The 18934-nt window shown below is 39.3% G+C and overlaps 1 gene segment (V, D, J or C); it reads right to left on the bottom strand.

Annotated features, from left to right (window-relative positions):
* Window positions 1-15351: 15351 nt before the first annotated feature.
* On the bottom strand, window positions 15352-18610 carry LOC133255901 (T cell receptor alpha variable 8-4-like). The segment is given in 3 exon segments: window positions 15352-15746; window positions 15856-15989; window positions 18402-18610. Coding segments are annotated over 2 exon segments (396 nt in total).
* Between the last annotated feature and the right edge of the window lie 324 nt (window positions 18611-18934).

The raw sequence follows: 18934 nt of genomic DNA on the forward strand, positions 1-18934 counted from the left end.
AGCACCATGCAGCGTGATATTCTCAGGTGATGCTGGGAGTGAGCTGAGCTTCTAGTCAGCCCCAGAATCAGGAGATAAACAACCTTTCTGTCCCCATGCAACCTTTCTGTTTTTCACTCTCAGCTCAACAGTCAATAAATTACATGAGATTTTTCTATACTTTACTATAAAATAAGCTTTGTGTTAGATGATTTTTCCCAACTGTAAATTAATGTAACTGTTGAGCATAATCAAGCTAAAATAAGGTGTTCGGAGGGTTAGATGTAGTAAATGCTTTTTTCTCCTTAATACAATATTTTCAACTTACAAAGGTTTATTAGAACGTAACTCCATCGTAAGTTGAGGAAGATCTATAAATAATATGTCTGTTTATTCATCAGTTTACCCAATGAAGATGTTTCCAGTTTGGGGCCATCACCAATAGAGCTACCATGAATATTCATCTACAGATTTTTGTATGAACATAAGTTTTTTTATTTCTCAAGCATTAATACCACAAGTGTGATTGCTGAGTTGTAAGGAAAGTAAATATTTAAGTTTATATGAAACTGATGTACCGTCTTCTAGAATGACTCTACCATTTACCCACCAGCAATGCATGAGTGATCCAGTTTCTCTGCATCGTTGCCAGAACTTGGTATGGTCAGTACTTTTAGTATTAGCCTTTATGACAGTTGTGGAGTGCTCTCTCATTGTGTCTCTAATTTACATTTCCCTAACTGCTATTGATGTTGTTCTGAATACCACTCTTTTGATGGAAATATAGTCGGCAAACACTTCCTGCCATTCAGTGGTTTGTCTTTTTCATTCTCTTAATAGTAACTTTCACAGAGCAATCGTTTTTCATTTTAATGAAATCTAAGTTTTTTTATGGATTGTGCTTTTGGTGTCCTGTCAAAAATCTTTCTGCCTAACCCTACTTTATAAAGATTTTCTCTTATGGTTTCTTCTAAAATATTTATAGTTTTACATTTGAATGTATGATCTGTTTTGAGACTGAATTCAATGTTTTATATAAGGTGTGAGATTTAGGTCAAGTTCCAATTATTTGCATATAAATATCCAATTGTTCCAGTATCATTTCCTGATAAAACTGTCCTCTGTTCAATTGTCTTTGCACCTTTGTCAAAAAAATCAATTTTCCCCACTTGTATGGGTTGACTTCTATATTCTTACTCAGTGACATGAACTTGCCAATGGTTTTTTAATTACCCTTTTAGCATCTGTAGCATGGTTTACTTTTCCATTCCTTATATTCATCATTTATGCTTTTGCTTTTTTATCCCTTGATACTTCTACCTAGAAACAGATCAATTTTATTAATCAGCTTTCTCCCTTTGTGGGTCTACTTCTATAGTGTTACCCAGCAGCATAAATTTATTAATAATATTGCCTTATTACCATTTTCACACCGCAGAATCTGCATATGATTTTCTCATGTGCATAATTCGTGTTTTCTTTTATTATATTGATTATTCCCTTGATGATTTGAGCTAGGAATAGATCAATGTTATTAATCATATTAAGAAAATTAACTATATTTAATGGTTATTTCTATTGTTTGCTTTAGAGTTCACCAATCTGAATTTTTAATTTTATCCTTTTAGATTATATTGGGTTTTATTTGTTCTTTTTCTATCTTCTTTTGTTGAAAGGTTAGATAATTTTTTTTCAACCTTTTTTCTTTGGTAATCAGTTCAGTTCAGTTCAATACAGTCACCCAGTCATGTCCGACTCCTTGCGACCCCATGAACCACAGCACGCCAGGCCTCCCTGTCCATCACCAGCTCCCGGAGTCCACCCAAATCCATGTCCATCGAGTCGGTGATGCCATCCAAACATCTCATCCTCTGTTGTCCCCTTCTCCTCCCACCCTCAATCCTTCCCAGCATCAGGGTCTTTCCAAATGGGTTAGCTCTTCACATCAGGTGGCCAAAGTATTGGAGTTACAGCTTCAACATCAGTCCTTCCAATGAACACCCAGGACTGATCTCCTTTAAGATAGACTGGTTGGACCTCCTTGCAATCCAAGGGACTCTCAAGAGTCTTCTCCAACACCACAGTTCAAAAGCATCAATTCTTCAGTGCTTAGCTTTCTTTGTAGTCCAACTCTCACATCCATACTTGATCACTGGAAAAACCATAGCCTTGACTAGACAGAGCTTTGTTGGCAAAGTAATGTTTCTGTTTTTGAATATGTTATCTAGGTTGGTCATAACTTTCCTTCCAAGGAGAAAGTGTCTTTTAATTTCATAGCTACAATCACAATCTGCAGTGATTTTTGGAGCTCAGAAAAATAAAGTCAGCACTGTTTCCACTGTTTCCCCATCTATTTGCTATGAAATGATGGCACCAGATGCCTTGATCTTAGTTTTCTGAATGTTGAGCTTTAAGCCAACTTTTTCACTGTCCTCTTTCACTTTCATCAAGAGGCTATTTAGTTCTTCTCTTTCTGCCATAAGGGTGGTGTCATCTGCATATCTGAGGTTATTGATATTTCTCCTGGCAATCTTGATTCCAGCTTGTGCTTCTTCCAGCCCAGCATTTCTCATTATGTACTCTGCATATAAGTTAAATAAGCAGGGTGACAATATACAGCCTTGATGTACTCCTTTTCCTATTTGGAACCAGTCTGTTGTTCGATTTCCATTTCTAACTGTTTCTTCCTGACCTGCATATAGGTTTCTCAAGAGGCAGGTCAGGTGGTCTGGCATTCCCATTTCTTTCAGAATTTTCCATAGTTTATTGTCATCCACACAGTCAAAGGCTTTGGCATAGTCAATAAAGCAGAAATGGATGTTTTTCTGGAACTCTCTTGCTTTTCCGATGATGCAGCGGATGTTGGCAATTTGATCTCTGGTTCCTCTGCCTTTTCTAAAACCAGCTTGAACATCAGGAAGTTCATGTTTCATGTATTTGCTAAAGCCTGGCTTGGAGAATTTTAAGCTTTACTTTACTAGCATGCAATTGTGGGGTAGTTTGAGCATTCTTTGGCATTGCCTTTCTTTGGGATTGGAATGAAAACTGACCTTTTCCAGTTCTGTGGCCACTGCTGAGTTTTCCAAATTTGCTGACATATTGAGTGCAGCACTTTACAAAGTATTAAAAAGGATAAATTTCCTCCTATGTATTATTTTAGCTGTGCCTCATACATATGTATATGTTTGTGTTCTCTCTCTATTTTCTTTCAAATACTTTTTAATAGTCATTGTAATTGCTTATTAAACATACATATGAGTTGTTTTAAATTTAGTGCCAAAATTCCAAATGTTTGGGAGTTTTTAGAGATATCTTTTCACAGTTGATTTTCTATATGATTCTCCATTTTGGTGAAAGAATAAATTCTATATAATTTCAATTTTCTTATATTAAGACTTTTTATGCACATACAAACTGGGTGTGTCTGTGTGTATATTTCACCTGCATTTCAGGATGTGTCTGGATCCTTGGTGCTGGTTTGTGTACAGGCTGCAGGTGCCTGGGGAGCACTGTGCACTTGCTGCACAGAAGTAGGTGGCTGAGTCTCCAGGCTGGGAAGTTGCGATGTGCGATGAGAGCCGTTCGGCACTCTTATTGAGAAAAACTGTGAGTCTTCCATCCTTCATTTCATTCACAACTGAACGTATAGCTATCAAGAATGCAGGGCCTTTACCAGGATATTGCCAGTACCATGGGAAGTAGTCAAATGCACTCTTCTCATAACTACAGTTCAGAATGGAAATCTCTCCTTTCTGGACTGTCAAAGGTTGAGGGCTCTATTTCACCTGCTCTTGGTCACTTTTTTCCTTCTGTTGTCCACTCACCCCTGCTTAAAGAGATAAAAAGTCATTAGGTCCACAAACTGATATTTCCTTCTTAAAGTTTCTATCTGTATGAATTTGTCCATACTCCAATTTTCTCATTCCCCCAAATTATGAGATATCCTAGGGTTTCTCCATCATAACTCACAGTCTACTTGAAGACACAGAATTAAGAATGATGCTTCCAATATCTTGTCCATTGTTCCTGGCACCAAAGTTCAGTGACAGCTCAGGTTCTTCTGGTCTCCTCAGCCAGCTAGAACTCTGACTTAAGAGTCACATGAGCTTTAATTCTTGCAAGAGGCCCCACCTTCTCAAAAGTACTTTCAACTAAAACTGTTTTTTTTCAAGGCAAGCACGTCTCAATTTTCTCTATCTTAGACTTGCTCAAAATTACTTTCATTGAAAAGCAGAAATCCCCTCCTTACACACAGAGTATGATTAGTTTAGAATTTCTCTCCTCTATTCCTCATCTTCTTTTCCTTCACATTTCCAAGGTTAAAAATCATGTAGCAGGACAACTTGATATCTTAACAGGGATTGCATTATTTTACAATGGAGAAGAGAGGGACTCCCATGAAATCACAAGATGAGCATTTCTCTTTTTTTAATTACAAATACAAATTAAAGTCTATTGAAGATATCAGTTCAGTCACTCAGTCATGTCCAACTCATTGCGACCCCATGGACTGCAGCACACCAGGCCTCCCTGTCCATCACCAACTTCTGGAGTTCACTCAAACTCATATCCATTGAGTCGGTGATACCATCCAACCACCTCATCCTCTGTTGTCTCCTCCTTCTGCCTTCAATCTTTCCCAGCATCAGGGTCTTTTCAAATGAGTCAGTTCTTTGTATCAGGTGGCCAAAGTATTGGAGGTTCAGCTTCAACATCAGTCCTTCCAGTGAATATTCAGGACTGATTTCCTTTAGAATGGACTGGTTGGATCTCCTTGAAGTCCGAGGGACTCTCAAGAGTCTTCACCAACACCACAGTTCAAAAGCATCAATTCTTGGGCACTCAGCTTTCTTTATAGTCCAACTCTCACATCCATACATAACTACTGGGAAAACCATAGCCTTGACAAGACGGACCTTTGTTGGCAAAGTAATGTCTCTGCTTGTGAATATGCTATCTAGGTTGGTCATCACTTTCCTTCCAAGGAGTAAGTGTCTTTTAATTTCATGGCTGCAGTCACCATCTGCAGTAATTTTGGAGCCCCAAAAATAAAGTCTGCCACTGTTTCCACTGTTTTCCCATCTATTCGGAAAGTTAAAATAAATAAGGAGCACATGTTTTTGAAGCCCAGAATTTTGTCTCTGTATTTGATGTCATCTCAAATGCAGTCAAAGTAAACATCATTACAGTCCAACAGGAGAAATAATAAAAGTTCTCATTCCTCAGTCTAATTCCATCTACCCCATCATTCTAAGGGGAACTTTTATTGTTTGTTGGACTTCTGATATGTTTTCTTTTTCATTTACTCATTCATGAATGCATCTCAATATATATTTAATGAGTGCTGCTAAGTGACTCGGAGAAGGCAATGGCACCCCACTCCAGTACCCTTGCCTGGAAAATCCCATGGGCGGAGGAGCCTGGAGGCTGCTGTCCATGGTGTCACGAAGAGTCGGACGACTGAGCAACTTTACTTTCACTTTTCACTTTCATGCATTGGAGAAGGAAATGGCAACCCATTCCAGTGTTCTTGCCTGGAGAATCCCAGAAATGGGGGAGCCTGGTGGGCTGCCGTCTATGGGGTCACACAGAGTCGGACCCGACTGAAATGACTTAGCAGCAGCCGCAGCTAAGTGACTACTTAATATTCAATACTTGGATCTCAAGAAGGAAAGAGACAGTTCCGATCTTCAGTCAACTGAGGCCCAATACTCAAGTACAATAAGATAAAAGCTACTAAGGAGAAATGTGTATCTCTAAGATATGACAAAGAAAAAAAGTAATAAACTCTGCTTCTCAACTCACCCGGATAACAGTTTTAATGGAGGCGATACTTGAACTGGAACTTAGACCACTACTACATTTCCCATAAAGATGGAAGACATGAACTCTAGGCACAGATTAACTAAGTGTGGTATATATTTATATTAGAGAAACTAAATGTGGCCATATCCTGGAGGACAACATGTATCATTAAGAGAAGTGTTGATTTTCAAACCCATATTTTCAAACTATTAGACTACAATATACATAGATACTACCTAGGTAGAGGGATGAATAGGTAGAAACATACATACATTCATACACGATTGATAGATGTAAATGGAACCGTAATAGGAGATAATAATTTAGTAGATTTTTAAGAGATCCTTTATGGCTACTTGAAGAATATGTGTTTGTGGGACAAGCATTACAGTAATCTCTGAAGCAGCATTGCCCCTTTGTGGCCATAGAAAGAAGTTACCCAGAAAAAATGTATATAGCTTCTTAAAAATTCATGTTCATCACCTATGAACATCAATCAGAGCACTGAAATAAGTAACCAAGTCTTCATCTTGAACCAGTGATTTCTTGAGACAGAAGATTTTGCCTTGTTGAAATATTGACCCTCAGACTGAGTCAGTGTAAGGAGCTGTCTTTCTTCCTGTAATGGCAGCATCAAATCAAGAAGAGCCCTTTATACTGAAGAAATCATGTCTTTAAATAGATTCTAAATTAATACTGCTTAATACTGTTTAATACACACTTAATACTGCTGTCTTTTAATTTTTTGTCTGCACACTGATGACTTGAGTTTAGCTTGTTTTTGTTTTTGCATTATGTATTGAATCTATTATTGAGACAGCAACTGTACAGAAATATTTAAGACCCCAACAGAATGAAACAATAAGCAAGTGAACTAGAACTATTCTAAAAAGACCCTTTGTAATCATACATCACGATCATCTAGGATTTATTCCAGGCATGCAAGGATGATTCAGTATCCTCAGATCAATCAATGTGATACACCGCAACAATAGAATGAAAGATAAAAACCCCATAGTTACTTCAGTAGATGCAGAAAAAGCATCTGACAAAATTCAATATCCACTCATGATAAAAGCTCTCAATAAACTTGATATGGGGAAAATGTACTTCAAAATAATGAAGGTTATTTATGACAAACCAACAGTTAACATCACAATCAATTGTTTTAAAAAAATGAAAGCTTTTTCTCTAAGACCTTAAACAAGACAAGTCTGCAAATCTCACCACTTCTATTTAACATAGTACTGGAAGTCCTAGCCATAGCAATCAGATATGAAAAAGAAAGAGAAGGCATCCAAATTTGAAGAAAGAAACTGGCACTCTTTGCAAATGACATGATGTTGTGTATAGAAAATTGTAAGGTACCACCAAAAAGCTATTAGGATAAATAAATGAAAGTAAAGCTCAGTAAAGTTGCAGAGTATGAAATTAATATATAGAAATCTTTTGCATTTCTATATACTAATAATGAATTATAAGAAAAAGAATTTAAGAAAACATCCAATTTACAATTGAATCTAAGAGAATAAAATATTAGCAATAATTTCAACAAAGAAATTGAAACACCTTACTTTGAGAACTGTAAGAATTGGTAAAAATGATTTAAGACAATACAAATAAATAGAAAGATATCTTGTGTTCATGGACTGGAAGAGTTAATATTGCTAAAATATCCATACACCCAAAGCAATCTACAGATTCAATGCAATCCTCATCAAATTACCCATGGCATTTTTCATAGAACTAGAAAAAATAATCCTAAAATTTGTATGGAACCATAGAAGACCTCAACAGCCGAAGCAATTTTGAGAAAAAAGAGCAAAGTTGAAAATACTACACTCTCTGATATGAAAATATGCTACACAGTCATAGTAATCCAAAATTGTATGGTACTGGCACAAAAACAGACATAGATAAATGGGACAAAATAGAACCAAAATAAACCCATGCACCTATGATCAATCAATCTATGACAAAAGAGGCAAGAATGTACAGTGGGGGCAAAGACAGATTCTTCAATAAGTAGGTTTTGAGCAAACTGAACAGCTACATGTAAAAGAATGAAACTAGGAATTTTCTCACACCATGAATAAAAATAACTCAAAATGTTTTAAAGACTAAAATGTAACAGCTGAAATCATAAAACTCCTAAAAGAAAATACAGACAGTATGCTCTGTGACATTCATCTTTATAATATTTTTTTCTAATCAAACTAAACTCTTGCACAGAGAAGAAAACCATTAACACAAAGAAAAAGAAATCTGAAAGGGAAAAGATATTTGCAAACAACATGTCAACAAGGATTTAATATCCAAAATATATAAAGAACTTGTTCATTTAATATGAAATACATAATCTTATTTTAAATTAGGCAGAGGACCTGTATAGGCATTTTACCAAAAAAGGTATACAGATGGCCAACAGGCACATGAAAAGATGCTCAATGTCTTTAGTCATCAGTAAAGTGCAAATCAGAACAACAAATGAGCAAATCACCTTACTAGGGCTGTCATCAAAAAGGCAAGAAATAATAAGGGTTGGTGAGGATGTGGAGAACAGGGAATCTTTGTGCACTGCTGGTAGTAATATAAGTTGGCAGCCTCTGTGGAAAGCAGTATGGAGATTCTCCCGCTCTGCCCTCCCTAGATTAAAAGTGGAATGATGCCTGCGACCTGGAGTCTTATCCTTCCTCAGGTGCTTAGAAAGGAGGCAGCACCTCTGCGGGGTGGGGAGAGATAGCCACTGGGATCCTATCTAGTTTTGGTGGCTGTGGTGGGAAAGATAACAGCAAACTGACTGACAATTTTTTTATAAAAATTAAAACTAGAACTACTACATGATCCAGAACTTCCACTCCTGGGTATTTATCCAAAGAGAACAGAAGAGCTACTTTAAAACTAGATAGGCATCCCAATGCTCACAGAAACATTATTTACAATAGTCAAGATCTTGAGACATCTCAGTGTTCATTCGTATCATAGACGAATGGATAAAGAAGATCTAAATGATAGATAGATCAATATAGTGGCAGATTCACTTTGATATATGGCAAAACCAACACAATATTGTAAAGTTAAATAAAATAAAATTTAAAAAATATAGATATAAATAGTGAAATATTACCATAAAAAAGTAAAATCTTGCCATTTGGGACAAATGGATAGACCCAGAGGGTATTATACTTATTGAAATAAGTCAGAGTGAGACAAGTAAACTGTATGTTTTAATACATATATGTGGAATCTGAAAAACAAAACAAACAAACAGAAACAGACTCACAGACATAATGAAACAACTAGTGGTCACTGATGGGAGAGGAGTGTAGGCGTGAACCAGGTGAGAGGAATCCAGAGGCACACACTCTGTTATAAAATAAACAAATTGCAAGTTTGTAATGTACACCAAGGAAATATGATCAATATTTTAAAGTAATTTTGTATGGTATGTAATTTATCAAAAATAGCAAATGACTATGCTATACATCTGAAACTAATATAGTATTGTAAGTCAACCATGTTTCAATTTTAATAGTTTTAATTAGATTAAAATGTGGCAAAGTAGACTTTGGGTGTGGGATTAGTTGAAGGATCTTGATATGAATTATTCTGGATTATCTGGATAGGTCCTATACATAACCATGCATCCTTTGCTGACATGAAAAAAAGAAAAAAAGACTATCAGATATTTCTCTAGAAAGATGAGTTTATTTGGGATCAGCAAAGGATTGCAATTTGGGGTCTGCAACCATGGCAAGCCTCATGCAAGTCCCCACAGGACAAGAGAAAAGAAAAGGAAGTTGGAGGGCTACTGTAAACAGACGTTTACATTTGTTTACTTTGGGATGTCCCTGGTGGTCCAGGGCTTAAGAATCTGCCTTCCAATGCAGGGGATGCGGTTCAGTCCCTGGTAGGGACCTAAGATCCCACAGGCCACCAGGCAACTAAGCCCATGTGCCATAACTAGAGAGCCCATGTGCTGCAACTACTGAGCCCACGCACTCTAGAGACAGTGCTCTGCAACAAGAGAAGCCCCTGCACACACACACATACACACACACACACAAAGTGAACAGAGTCCATGGTTTTTCACTGGCCCAGTGTTTGCCTGGAAAAAAGGTGGCATATTTCTTCAGCCCTTTAATCCTGTTATCTTCACAGAGTATGAGAGCTCCCCCTGTTTCCCAACTCTATTTAAATGAGTTTCTGTTTATTTACTAATTTCCTACACCTTAGAAGCAAGAGTATTTGACTCCAGAAGAGAAAGGAGCTGAGGTGGTAGAAGTAAGAGGTTGCAGTGATTCAAGGAAGGGCTATGACCCAAGGAATCCAAGTGACCTCCAGAAGCTAGAAAAATGCAAGGAAATGGATTCTTCCTTAAAGCCTCTGCTACTGCTGCTGCTAAGTCACTTCAGTCGGGTCCGACTCTGAAGGAACCAACCAGCCAAGATCATGACTGTAATCAGTAAAATTGATTTCATACTTCTTCAACCCAGAATTATAAGAGAACTCATTTGTTTTAACTTATCAAGTTCATATTAAACATTGAGCAAACATTTTTTCTTTGCTTTCCACAGTAGTAGGATGGCATGTAAATATTTGCAGTTGTCTGTTGGAACACTTCATGGTGAGGCAGATGTGAACATTCTGGAGAAGGCAACTAAGCTAGATAATATCTTTATTGGAGTGATTTCATTTAATTCCTTTCACTTTTTAACATTTTTGAGTTCAGCAAGCATGCTCTGTCACTGAGTCATGTTCAACTCTTTGAGACCCCATGGACTGTTAGCCTGCCAGGCTCTTCTGTTCATGAGATTTCCCAGTATTTCCCAAGAATACTGGAATGGGTTACCAATTCCTCTTCCAGAGGATCTTCCCCACCCAGGGATCAAACCCATGTCTCCTGCGTCTCCTGCATCGGTAAGCAGATTCTTTATCACTGAGCCACCTGGGAAGATGTGGTTAAATATTTATTTTAATTCTATCCTCTTATCAACTACTCTAATGGTTCCCAGTTAGAAGTTTCTAGTGCAGAAGGAGACACAGATTGAGAAGGGAAGATAAAGACTAAAGTCCGTAATCTGTAGGGCCAAAAAGTATCTGTGGTTTATTTAAACTGTACTGATGTAGGTGAGTAACATTAAGCACTGCAAATGCCCTGTGGTGGCCTCACGGTGTGACTGTGGCTGGAGGAGGGGCTGAGCCCTCGGAGGGTTTGTGTAGAGGCTGCAGGTGCCTGGGGAGCACTGTGTTGCACAGCACAGAAGTAGGTGCCTGAATCTGTGGTCAGCGAAGAGGAAATGTGCAGTGAGCTGCGGCGTTCTGTGGGGACTGTCGTGGCGTTTAATCTGCCATCTCGCTTTGTCCCTGAAGGAACGTAAAACAGGTGGATGAGGCGGCCCCAGGGGTTCTGAAGATACCACTGCACACTGTCTGCAAAGGTGGAGAAGTTACACTGCAGAATAGAGCTGGCTCCCTCCTGGAGACTCAGGGCTGGGGGACTCTGCGCCATATCCATCCCTCTCACACCTGATGAGAAGGAGAGAAACAGTCACAGGTGAGGGTCACAGAGCTCCTGCAAAACCCGGAAAGTACACCCCCAACCCCATAAATGATAAGGATAGAAAGTCTGCAGGACTTGTCAGCTCCTCTCCCTCCTTCAACAAAAGAGAAGCTGCTCATTCCTTCAGATTCCCCTGTGGGGCAGCCCCAACTCATAGCAAACCTGGGCAAACAAAAGCCCCAGTACAGTGTCCACTAGCCTTTTCATGACTCTTTGCCTTGTTGCTGGAAAATATTCACAAAATACATAGCAAACCCAGGGTGGTGAGTGTCATGACTTGTCTGGATGTTTCACCTCCTGCAGCCAATCAGCTCAGCCAACAAACCCTGCTCAGCTGACACTCTGTGACAGGAAGCCCCACCCTTTGGTCTCAACTGAACTAAAAACAGATTAAAAAGGGGTGAGAGTGGAGGAAAAAGGTGACATTCGATGTTTTATACATAATTTTGAACTTGTGAAATGGACGTTCATATTTTCTCCTGATATATATTAATAAATAAACCTTAGGCAATAAAAGTGGAAAAAAGTCAGAAAAAGCTGATATCTATACTTCAAAATTTTCCATCTAACCTTTTGTTTATGAGTCCCTGTTTGATCCAGGGACTTTCCTGAGAGCTATGGATAAAGATAATGACATAGATAAAGATAATAACAATCAATACAAATATAGATATTTTGCATTGTGGTCATAAATGTCTAGTGCTTGAATCAGGAATAAGGCAGAGCTATTAACTGAAAGGAATATTCATCAAAAAGCATGCTTCTTATATGCCGATAATGATTTAGCTTTCCTTCACACAAAATTATTCTCTGTTATTACTAACCCCCATTTGAAAGAGTTTTCCAGGGGATGGAGCGGTAAAGAATATATTTGCCAATGCAGGGGACGAAACAGATGGGGGTTCAATCCCTGAGTCTGGAAGATCCCCTGGGAAATGGCAACCAGCTCCAGTATTCTTGCTTGGAAAATCCCATGGCCGAGGAGCCTGGTGGGCTACAGTCCACAGGATGGCAAAGAATAAGACCTGACTGAGCGACTGAGCACTCGAAAACTCAGGATGAGTTTCGGAGGCAGGAGGTAGATGGGCCCCTGGGCTAGACAGCTGGTATGTGTCAAGCAGAGTAAAATTCAAGCTTTGTTTTTCCTACACACTCCAAGCACTGAGGGGAGAACCAATTCTACCTGTTGGAACTGTTCTTTTGACTTGCTTTTCATTGCTTTTGTTATTATAATCATACATAATGGGCGGCCTCAGAGAATCAACCCCTCTGCCTGACTGCTAAAGTGCTTTTGTTCATGGCCTGTCCACCTGTGGATGGTAGGAAAGAAGAAATTAATACATCCCCTGCCTGAGGCTTGCCATTCTAGGAGATGTTTGCAAGATTAATTTTGCCTTTTTGTTTCCTCACCTTCCCCTTCCCTGTTCTGTAAAAGAACCTGGCATTCAGACCCAGACAAGATGATTATTTTGAGACATTAGTCTGCCATCTTCTTGGTCAGCCAGCTTTCCAAATAAAGTCCTTGCCCCAACACCTCGTCTCTCAGATTCATTAACCTGTCATGCTAATTAGACTCAGTAACGAAGACAGTTGGGTGTTAGTTCTAAAAGTCTTGTAGGTCTTCATAGAACCGTTCCACTTCAGCTTCTTCAGCATTACTGGTTGGGGAATAGACTTGAATTACTGTGATATTGAATAGTTTGCCTTGGAAATGAACAGATATCATTCTGTAGTTTTTGAGATTGCATCCAAGTACTGCATTTCGGACTCTTTTGTTGACCATGATGGCTACTTCATTTCTTCTAAGGCATTCCTGCCCACAGTAGTAGATATAATGGCCATCTGAGTTAAATTCACCCATTCCAGTCCATTTTAGTTCGCTGATTCCTAGAATGTCGACATTCACCCTTGCCATCTCCTGTTTGACCACTTCCAATTTGCCTTGATTCATGGACATAACATTCCAGGTTCCTATGCAGTATTGCTCTTTACAGCATCAGACCTTGCTCCTATCACCAGTCACATCCACAATTGCATATTGTTTTTGCTTTGGCTCCATCCCTTCATTCTTTCTGGAGTTATTTCTCCACTGATCTCCAGCAGCATATTGGGCACCTACCGACCTGGGGAGTCCCTCTTTCAGTATCCTATCATTTTGCTTTTTCATACTGTTCATGGGGTTCTCAAGGCAAGAATACTGAAGTGGTTTGCCATTCCCTTCTCCAGTGGACCACATTCTGTCAGACCTCTCCAGCATGACCCGCCTGTCTTGGGTGGCCCCACACAGCATGGCTTAATTTCATTGAGTTAGACGAGGCTGTTCGCCATGTGATTAGATTGACTAGTTTTCTGTGATTATGGTTTCAGTGCGTCTGCCCTCTGATACCCTCTCGCAACACCTACCATCTTACTTGGGTTTCTCTTACCTTGGACTTTATTTTGGGGGGCTCCAAAATCACAGCAGATGGTGATTTCAGCCATGAAATTAAAATATGCTTACTCCTTGGAAGGAAAGTTATGACCAACCTAGATAGCATATTCAAAAGCAGAGACATTACTTTGCCAACAAAGGTCTGTCTAGTCAAGGCTATGGTTTTTCCAGTAGTCATGTATGGATGTGAGAGTTGGACTGTGAAAAAAGCTAAGCGCCAAAGAATGATGCTTTTAAACTGCTGTGTTGGAGAAGACTCTTGAGAGTCCCTTGGACTTCAAGGAGATCAGTTGGGGTGTTCTTTGGAAGGAATGATGCTAAAGCTGAAACTCCAGTACTTTGGCCACCTCATGCAAAGAGTTGACTCATTGGAAAAGACTCTGATGCTGGGACTGATTGGGAGCAGGAGGAGAAGGGGACGACAGAGGATGAAATGGCTGGATGGCATCACCGACTCGATGGACATGAGTTTGAGTGAACTCTGGGAGTTGGTGATGGACAAGGAGGCCTGGTGTGCTGCGGTTCATGGGGTCACAAAGAGTCAGACATGACTTAGTAACTGAACTGAACTGAACTATGACAATTAACAGCAAGAGCTGAGCTCTGCTAGAGTAAAAAACTGACAACTTCTGCAGTCAAGAGGTCAAGGAAAACTGAACAGGCACAGAAATACTCCATGGTGCTCAAAAAGGAGGTGGCACCACCTCATAACAGACAATGCCAAGCATCCCACAAAGCACTGTGCTGGGATCCAGCACAAGATGCAAAAGATGCCCATGCATCTTTTCAGAGTGTCCTAAAACAGGTCTGATGTGGGAAAAGGAGAGAGATATCTGGCCAAAGATAAATACAGACCCAGAAGAACTGCCCCATAAAGATGATTTAACCACCTCTTCACTGCACTCCTCATCTTCCTCCTCATTAGGGAGGATGCCCTTGTGTCTCCTGCATTGGCAGGTAGATTCTTTACCACTGCACCACCTGGGAAGCTTATTTTGGGGACTGATAAATAAAGGAAGCCTTTTATTGGTTCACACTACACTGTTTTTGGAAAGGCCACCGATATACATTCTTTAGTGCCAGCAGTAATTAGCTGCACCAGTCCCAAGTGCTTAGTCAAAGAGTTGAAGTCCTTTAAGGAAAGAAGCCTCTAAGGATACTAGAAAAATAGTCTGGAGATAATGCAGTTAGAAATAAGTCATTGTCCTGGGTTTTTTGTTTGCTTGAGAGATGAGATCAATATTGTAAAGCAAATTTTCTGACTTGTGTTATATCAACTCACATGGCCAATCTCCAACTATTATAACTCAGCCCATCACTATTCCAAATGACACCAGAGTAAGTAACTTTCTCCAGCTTGTTGAAAATTCTATGGCTTTGTTTTCCTTAGAATTCTGATTCTGGAGGACAAAAATTCCAAATTTCAGAAAATAGGAGTCCTTCCTTTGTAAAATGATAAAGAAAAAAGAATAGGGGGAAAAAAAAAAAAAACAAGAAAAAATGAAGAAAAGAAAAATCTAAGATGCCCATGGGAACCAAACACTTCCAGGATTCTGTATTGTCTGTACTGTTTGCCTTCACAGAGTATGCCAACTTCCTACATATAACAAAGACTGAGCTACAGTGTCCCAGGAGGTTTGTGTTCAGCTCCTCCTGCAGTCCCAGGCACTGTGTCACTCAGAGCGCAGAAGTACTTGGCCGAGTCTTTCCAATGAGCTGGTATTTTCCTCAGGTGGAAAGACTTCTCACTGTTCCTAAATTCAGCCTCAAAACCTTTGATGCCTGAAACAAGGTTGTCTCCAGACACGTACTTCAGGAGAAGCTGGAGTCCTTGGTTGGGGTACTGTATGTACCAGAAGAGATACGGTGAAACAGAAGATGAGTAGTTGCACTTCAGCTCCAGACGGGCTCCTTCAGAGACAGCAATGTGGTCATCAGGCTGGGTCACTGACTGGGCTCCAGCTCCTGCTGAAACATCAATGCTGAATCAGTGAACTCAGCTAAAACAAAAAGTCTCTATTCAACACGGAGCAATATTCCACGTGTGGACAAAGGAGTAAAATGGAGTAGTACTCACTCAGAAACAGGAGCATCTCAAGCATCAAGGTGAACACCAAGGACATAGTAGAGCAGTGAAGCGGCAGTGAGCTCCTTTCTAACAGGTTTCCCACAAGTAAGTCTGAAGACTGGCTGACTTGAACCCAGGTTTCTCTGAATAAGAATGACAAAGGACTTATATTTCTTCTGATGGAGGTTGTTAGGAAGAGAAGCTGTCTTAACAAAATGCCTAACTCTGGTGTCTGAGATGCTTTACATCTCACTGTGTAAAAAATGATCAGAATATCTCTTTAAACCATAGGGGTTTTGTGACGTTCTTATGATCTTTTACAGAAAAGCAATTTCCAATTTAAGCAGCAGTGCCCTCCAGAGGCCAAATAGAGAACTACGGAGAAGTTCACCGTTTTCATTAACACGCCCCACCTTTTTATTTTCCTTCTGTGGTTGAATTCCAAAGCACTATGATTATGTACAGAAGAGGATTTATATGTTGTCAGCCTTGAACTGTATTAAATTTGGCTTTTTTAAAAAACACAGAATTGTGATTTTAAAATTCCTTGTGTTACTGGATAGCACAGGGAACTATATTCAATATCCAGGGGTAAACCATATTGGAAAAGAAAATAAAAAAGAAAGTCTATATATGTATAACTGAGTCACTTTGCTCTACAGAAGAAATTAGCATAACATTGTCAATCAGCTATACTTCAACTTTTACGTGTTGGATACAAAATAATTTTTAGAATGAAACATAAAATCACAATGTTATAATTTTTTTAGTTTCCAGATTTAACTATGAGTCAGAAGGAAATACCATTAATCCAGAAGCCTTCACTAATAAAGGTGAAATTGAGACATACTCAGATGAAGGAAAACTAAGAAAAGTGGTCACCAGAAGACCTATCCTAATAATGTCTAAAGGAAGCTCTATAAACAGAAATAAAATTATAAAAGAAGGAGTCTTGAAACAACAAGAAAGAATAAAGAATACAATATGCAAAATTATGAATAAATACAATAGACTTTTCCTCTTGAATTTCCTCAATTATATTTGGTGAAAATACAGCATATTATATATATAATAATATAATTATATATCTGGTATAAGTTATAACACTGTCTAATGAGGCTCTAAACATACATGGAGGAAATAATAAAGAAAATTATTTTAGAATCAGATCAGATCAGTCGCTCAGTCGTGTCCGACTCTTGGCGACCCCATGAATCACAGCACACCAGGCCTCCCTGTCCATCACCAACTCCTGGAGTTCACTCAGACTCACGTCCATCGAGTCAGTGATGCCATCCAGCCATCTCATCCTCTGTCGTCCCCTTCTCCTCCTGTCCCCAATCCCTCCTAGCATCAGAGTCTTTTCCAATGAGTCAACTCTTCGCAGGAGGTGGCCAAAGTATTGGAGTTTCAGTTTTAGCATCATTCCTTCCAAAGAAATCCCAGGGCTGATCTCCTTCAGAATGGACTGGTTGGATCTCCTTGCAGTCCAAGGGACTCTCAAGAGTCTTCTCCAACACCACAGTTCAAAAGCACCAATTCTTCAGCGCTCAGCCTTCTTCACAGTCCAACTCTCACATCCATACATGACCACAGGAAAAACCATAGCCTTGACTAGACGAACCTTTGTTGGCAAAGTAATGTCTCTGCTTTTGAATATGCTATCTAGGTTGGTCATCACTTTCCTTCCAAGAAGTAAGTGTCTTTTAATTTCATGGCTGCAGTCACCATCTGCAGTAATTTTGGAGCCCCGAAAAATAAAGTCTGACACTGTTTCCACTGTTACCCCATCTATTTCCCATGAAGTGGTGGGACCGGATGCCATGATCTTCGTTTTCTGAATGTTGAGCTTTAAGCCAACTTTTTCACTCTCCACTTTCACTTTCATCAAGAGGCTTTTGAGTTCCTCTTCACTTTCTGCCATAAGGGTGGTGTCATCTGCATATCTGAAGTTATTGATATTTCTCCCGGGAATCTTGAGTCCAGCTTGTGCTTCTTCCAGTCCAGCGTTTCTCATGATGTACTCTGCATAGAAGTTAAATAAACAGGGTGACAATATACAGCCTTGACGTACTCCTTTTCCTATTTGGAACCAGTCTGTTGTTCCATGTCCACTTCTAATTGTTGCCTCCTGACCTGCATACAGATTTCTCAAGAGGCAGGTCAGGTGGTCTGGTATTCCCATCTCTTTCAGAATTTTCCACAGTTTATTGTGATCCACACAGTCAAAGGCTTTGGCATAGTCAATAAAGCAAAAATAGATGTTTTTCTGGAACTCTCTTGCTTTTTCCATGATCCAGCAGATGTTGGCAATTTGATCTCTGGTTCCCCTGCCTTTTCTAAAACCAGCTTGAACATCAGGAAGTTCCCGGTTCACATATAGGGGAGAATAAATAGGTGTAACGGGAGGCAATATTTATACATTTCATTCAAATAGGTAAAATAATATTACCAATAGACTGTGTTATGTAAATTCAATAATTGAAGCAACCATATAAAAACAGTTATACAACACGACACAGCTAAATGTTATAGGAGCTTCCCTTGTGACAGACCATAAAAGAATCTTCCTACAATGCGGGAGACCTGGGTTCAGTCCCTGGGCAGACAAGATGCCCTGGAGAAGAGAATGGCTACCCACTCCAATATTCTTGCTTAGAGAATTCCATGGTAGGCTATAGTCCATGAGGTCACAAAGAGTCAGACACAACTGAACAACTAACACACACACACACACACACACACACACAACACTGCAGATAAATTAAAGTGTAATCCTAGAAAATGTTGAATAACTCACAGGAGGTTAGAGGGAAAAACATACGGGACCAAAAAAAAAGCGCAAACAAAAAATCAAATGGAAGGTTAAGACCTAAAATATCAAGACATTAAAAGCAAATGATCTACACACAAAAACTAAGACACAGAAGTTGATCTGAACACACCAGTGACAAAATAGTTCAGACAAAAAGTGGATTAAGAAATATGACCCAACTATAACTGTCTGAAAGAAATTCATTTCAAATAAGACATAGTCAACTGGAAAGTAAAAGGATGGAAAAAGACGTATTATGCAAACATTAATCAA

The sequence above is a fragment of the Bos javanicus genome, chromosome 10 (genome assembly GCF_032452875.1).
Source record: "Bos javanicus breed banteng chromosome 10, ARS-OSU_banteng_1.0, whole genome shotgun sequence".
NCBI classification, from domain to species: domain Eukaryota; kingdom Metazoa; phylum Chordata; class Mammalia; order Artiodactyla; family Bovidae; genus Bos; species Bos javanicus.